Genomic DNA, 5,439 nt, shown 5'->3' with positions numbered 1-5,439 from the left:
AGCGCTTCGAGGAAACTGGACCTACACCACGTGATCAGCAATATACCGTCAGCGGAGAGACGTGACATGTCAGAGCTGGAGAAGCAATAATAATAATAATAAATACTGTTGTTATTATTATTATTAATACAATAATAATAATAATAATAATAACACTAATAATAATAATAATATATTCAACTGATGTGTACATGAACAAGTAATCGTCTATATGTATACACAAGTATACTCATAATAACACCCTCACCCGCATGCATAAATGCTGTGATAATGTGTGAGCACCAGTTCTCCAGGCATTCTGATGTCTTTCAAAGTTTTCCTCTGGACATTGTCTACTTTTTCACTCATTTCTAGTCCAGCCCTTGTCAACATACAACATACAACAAAGAACCAATTGTGAATTGCATCTTTAGACACTTTGTTTCCAGCAGCCCGTGTCAAACACATGGTTTTTTCCCATTTGTTTAGCTGAATCTATTCAAAAATTGACATCACATAAAATAGTATTTTTGTGATTCCCAAAGTGCTTCTAACAGAAAACTTGCCATATCTCAGCATGATGTGCTTGTGCTATAAACATCTTTAAGGAAACTGGATATGAGGAGGATAGAAGCAGTAAGCAGTGGAAGACCTAAAAAATATCTTCAGCAGATGAGCAATATCTAAAAGCCACATCCTTAAGAAAAAATCCAGAAAAGATCTGACACAGGACCTGAGAGATGTATCTGGACCTTCAGATGATCCATCTACTGTTCGTGAAGCCTCAGAAATGGTGGCTGTCAACAAGTCACTCTTAATGAAGGAAAAGAGGGAGCAAAGTTTGAGATATGCTAAATTACACAAGAACTGGACTGAAAGTCAGTGGCACCAGGTCTGGTGGAGTGATATTTGGTTCAGACTGTGTTCAGTGTGCAAAGTACAAAAGTAGAGGTACAAAGTGGTTGTCCACAACCTAAGAGTTCAGGCTGTGTTGAAGAATTAAAGGTGATTATACCAAATATTAATTTTCAAGTATACCAGAATTATTTTTCCTAATATACTGCATTTTTATGTATTTTAGATTTTTAGTTATGCTTCTGGTTCACACAGGGCTGGCTCAATACTATTACATAGTGTTGTATATAATAATAATAATAATAATAATAATAATAATAATAATAATAATAAACAAAAAATGAAACAGGTAAAATAATATGTATAAGTATTACATTCTACATAGATCATTGAATGTGTTACAAATATCACCAACAGTAATATAATGTGTATATGATATAAATTGTGCCCTTTTAGGCAGGTTGTGTTTACAGATGAATTTTACTTAGTTGTCTGGGGGGGTGCAAAAAAAGTCTTTATTTTTCATTTTTATTGCAGTTCTTTGTTTGTACTTTAGTTATAGATAACTATAATAACCTAGATACTAAGCATCATATAACGACAGGAAGTCTGTTTAGCGTGTCCTTCTTGCACGGTTATTACGGTAATCCAACATTCACAAGCGGAAATCAGCTCTGGTCCCGCCCTCACAGTGCAAAGCTAACTGAAAGCTAAGTAGCATAGCTTAGCGCATGATGCCCATGAAGAAAAAGACAAGGCTCAGCTCAGTTGCTGATATTTTATTTTTTCTAAGCATACTTTGAAGCTGTAGAGTGATTCGTCGTCGCGTAGACTGTAAGCACTGACAGGCGGCATGGCAGAGTCATCGCCGTTATCTGGAGTCAATGTTGTTTTGGTTATGGCCTATGGAAGCTTGGTGAGTAAGTTACAGTAAAAGCTCGATACCTGGTACACGGTGGTGTGCTTATGATAAGTTTTAACCTCCCTCCTGTCACGCTTGGTTTTGTGTTCAGGTGTTTGTATTGCTGTTTATATTCGTCAAAAGGCAGATCATGCGTTTTGCAATGAGATCCCGCCGAGGGCCCCATGTACCTATTGGCCACAATGCACCAAAGGTGAGGCGTGGATCTTTACTGTTTTTTTATTATTATTATAATTATTATTATTATTTACTCTTTGTGCGTTAATGTGAATGAATGCTTTATGAATTAATCTACAGGGTCTGAGGGAGGAGATTGAGTCCAGACTGTCCAAAGTTCATGAGATACGTTATGAACCTCGGCTCCTGTCAGAAGAAGACGACAGACTGAAGCGGGCATCACAGATAAGTCAGTCAGCTTTTTAAACTCATTTTGAACAAATGTTGTCCTTTTTATTTATTTATTTTTTGAAACGTAACAATATGATATCTTATATTTCAAAGGTTGCTACAACTACCTGTACAGGATGAAAGCTCTGGATGCAATCCGTGACTCAGGTGAGAGTTACAATTTGTTCCTTAAATTTATTCATGGTGACAGTGGGCAGTATTTCATTTAGTGTAATAATTGTGTACATTTTTTTCAAAAGTTATTTTGAAAATATATGTTCATTTTGAACAGTGAGACAGTGGTGAGGTGTGCAGCAGGAGCGACGGGTTGGCTCAGTGGATTGGCTCAGAGCCCCTTCCAGTTTAGTGGTGATCAACAGGTTGACAGATGAGGTCCGGCAGGAGTCTCTGATGATCTCTGATGTTCACAGATGACATCGTAATCTGTAGTAAAAGGAGGGAGCAGGTGGAGAGGTAGAAGCAAGAGAGAATACGGCTCAGGTTGAGCAGTTTGGAGACAAAGTTATAGAAGCAAGGCTGAGATATGTTGGACATGTGCAGAGGAGGGATAGTGGATATACTGGAAAAGGATGTTGAATATGGAGGTGCCAAGCAGGAGGAACAAAGGAAGACCACAGAGAAGGTTCATGGATTCAAGGAGGACATTTTGAACATGCTGAGCTTGTTCACAGCTGTCCAAACCCACATCATCTTTTTCAAGTGTTTTACTTATATTGCTGTAGTTTTGAATTATTGAATTATATAGGATTTTGGCTGTAGAGTTCAGGGTTACCCTTTTCATTCTTTTTTCAGTGGGTGACAGATCTGATCTGCAGGGAGGCCAGTTCAGCACCCTAACTCTTTTACTGCACCGGCATGCAAAAAGGCGATTTAGCATATAGTGCAACATAGTGTTGCTCCAAAACATGTTGTCCAGGAGAATTAATGAAGCCGTCTTACATATGCAAGCTGTGCTGTTGCAGTAATGCACCCCTATACCTGCACAGACATGGGTTTTGAACCTGGATAGCACCTTTCCTCTTTATCCCAGCGGAAGTGTCAGAATATCCAAAAGAAGACAGCATCATTTTATGCTTCAGCTGAGTCCAACTTAAAGCAGTTCAGGCCCATATTTGCACAGTAGAGTTTGAACTGGCTTTGTGGATGCAGCTTACCACTGAGTTGGCTGGTGGTGGTTTGCAGCCATGTTCATGAGTTCTTGCTGTGCCACCTGACAGCCTGATTTCTCTGAGTCTGTTTATATTTCTGATTTTATATCAGTAGATGATATAATCGTTGTTGGGCATATTAAAGGTAACCATTTGCCAGTTAGCTGTAATATGTCCACTCAGTGGTTTTATGCATTTCTCAGCTTTCTCTGTAATTTTGGCCAAACAGTGGTGGCACAAAATTTTCAAGCTTGAGTGAAATATAGAGTTTTAGTGATTCACAAGTCTTTTTGTTGTGGTTTCAGTTGAATTTTCTACTGTGTCTCAGCTTTTTTTTATTATTGTAAAAATCATTTTTAATTCTGTTCTTGTTTTGTTTTTGTTCCATTTAAAGCATTAAAACGTCTTTCCTGACCTTCAACTTGTCTTCCTTCCTCTCTCTGCCACAGGAATTCCTTTGCAGGAGATAAGTGGGAGCCCCAGCGCATTTACTGGACGCAGCTTCAGGAACTGGCTAGTTGAGCTGCGCAACTCCCACTCTCTGATAAAGAGCAGCCGCAGTGCACTTATTGACCGTTTGCTTGAAGGCTACGACAGCGCTCGTCATGGGACTGGGGTGCATAAACGTTTTTACTGCATTTTGCTGTATCCCAACAGAACTTTATTAGAATGTTTCAGGTTCCAGAATTCAGAAAGAATGGAGAATCTAACGCTACCGTAAAGTGTTAATTATAAATATCATTTTAATTTAGATTTTGCAGTTATTGCTTTCAAACTATTTAGGACCATTTAAGACGTCTTCTTCATCTGCCACCTCCACCACTGCTCTCTCTTCTCCCTCTAATCTCCATCTCATCCTCCTCCTCAACTCAAGCCTTGTCTCCTGTTTGATTATGTTTTCACATCACATGAAAGTTTATTTGCTAAGCGTCTGAGTCTAACAACGTTAAAGCCACTTCAAACAAAGTTTCAGTAACATGGCCTAATAGCATGCACTTATTGAATCAGCAACTCTTATTGACATAAAAGTTCTGGAAATCCTCGTGATGACAGTGATCCTGTATCTTTGACTCATCGAGTCTTTTTACAAAGTTTTACAGCCTCCTTCAGAGTAAAAAGTTGTGGTTGCTCATCACCTGACATTATGAAGTAAACTGTGATCTGACACACTCACTAGAAGAACAGAGGGGCACAGAGGGTTGATAAAAGACAAGAATGTAACGAGTTTAATTCTTTCATCTGCTGATGTGGATTTAAATATTTGTTTCAGGTGTTTGGGGAACCCGAGTTTCTTGAATATCAGCAAGCTCTAAACGAACTGGCTGACGTGTAAGTGTCACCCTACTGGTCCAGACTTGAAACCAGTCTTATTTCTGTTGCAGCAAATGATGCAGTGTGCATTGTCAGTTTATACAGTACATTTGAAATCATCTGTTTTATCACCCTCAGTGTGAAGGCGTATTCCAGCACCACCAGCCTCGACCAGCATCACCAGTCCGCAGCCAAGGACCTGACAGGCTCTCCTGTCCGCAGCACTCCCTCCACCATCCAGGTCACCTACCTGCCTTCAACCGGCCAGCGCAGCAAGAGGCCCAAACACTTTCTGGAGCTCAAAAGTTTCAAAGACAACTACAACACACTGGAGAGCACGCTGTGATGCACTGACTGTCAGAGGATGGTTGTATGGTGTGCGGTCAGTCTACTGGGAAACAAAAAGTTGTCGCAGACTGACTGGTTGGCTTTAAAAATGAGCTTTAAAACATCAAACTTAAAATAAGCTCAGAATGGACAGCGAGAGACATGTCATCCTCTATATTTTTGATCTAAAAAATGATGCAGTTGTTAAAGTCTTGCTGTCACAGGATGGTTTTTTTCCCCTTTTCTGTATGTGTGTGTTTGCTGTTTAATGTGTGCAGAGGAAAACACAATTGTTGCCAACCCGGAAAAAATTTCATTTCATTTTTGTAAAAGCAACAAGTCAACTGAATTTATTATTTTTTCTTGAGAGTTGAAATTGTAAATACAAATGTTTGATTAATGTACAAATGTAAGATATTTATGCTAACTTATTAAATTCATACGTGTGACGTGTATTTATATGAAGATAAAAGGGTTTTGTGGTTTTGA

General features: G+C 39.0%; 1 protein-coding gene across 1 annotated transcript; it reads left to right on the top strand.

Annotated features, from left to right (window-relative positions):
• The first annotated feature begins 1,518 nt into the window (after nucleotides 1-1,518).
• Nucleotides 1,519-5,346, top strand: LOC135932937 (protein C1orf43 homolog). The gene is made up of 7 exons (XM_065470715.1): nucleotides 1,519-1,750; nucleotides 1,848-1,949; nucleotides 2,054-2,162; nucleotides 2,258-2,311; nucleotides 3,762-3,928; nucleotides 4,583-4,641; nucleotides 4,762-5,346. The coding sequence occupies exons 1-7, from the start codon at nucleotides 1,688-1,690 to the stop codon at nucleotides 4,967-4,969; spliced, it is 762 nt and encodes a 253-aa protein (XP_065326787.1). The 5' UTR covers nucleotides 1,519-1,687; the 3' UTR covers nucleotides 4,970-5,346.
• Nucleotides 5,347-5,439: the final 93 nt, after the last annotated feature.

Source organism: Pelmatolapia mariae, linkage group LG22 (genome assembly GCF_036321145.2).
Source record: "Pelmatolapia mariae isolate MD_Pm_ZW linkage group LG22, Pm_UMD_F_2, whole genome shotgun sequence".
Taxonomy (NCBI): domain Eukaryota; kingdom Metazoa; phylum Chordata; class Actinopteri; order Cichliformes; family Cichlidae; genus Pelmatolapia; species Pelmatolapia mariae.
This window is presented reverse-complemented; position numbering and strand designations above follow the sequence as displayed.

What these genes read in the sequence shown, in the direction of transcription:
- LOC135932937 (XM_065470715.1), top strand. Translation starts at nt 1,688, where the DNA reads ATGGCAGAGTCATCGCCGTTATCTGGAGTCAATGTTGTTTTGGTTATG. An exon ending in GAAGCGGGCATCACAGATAA is followed by an intron (nt 2,163 to 2,257) that starts GTCAGTCAGCTT and finishes TATATTTCAAAG; the next exon opens with GTTGCTACAACTACCTGTAC. An exon ending in GCGCTCGTCATGGGACTGGG is followed by an intron (nt 3,929 to 4,582) that starts GTGCATAAACGT and finishes TATTTGTTTCAG; the next exon opens with GTGTTTGGGGAACCCGAGTT.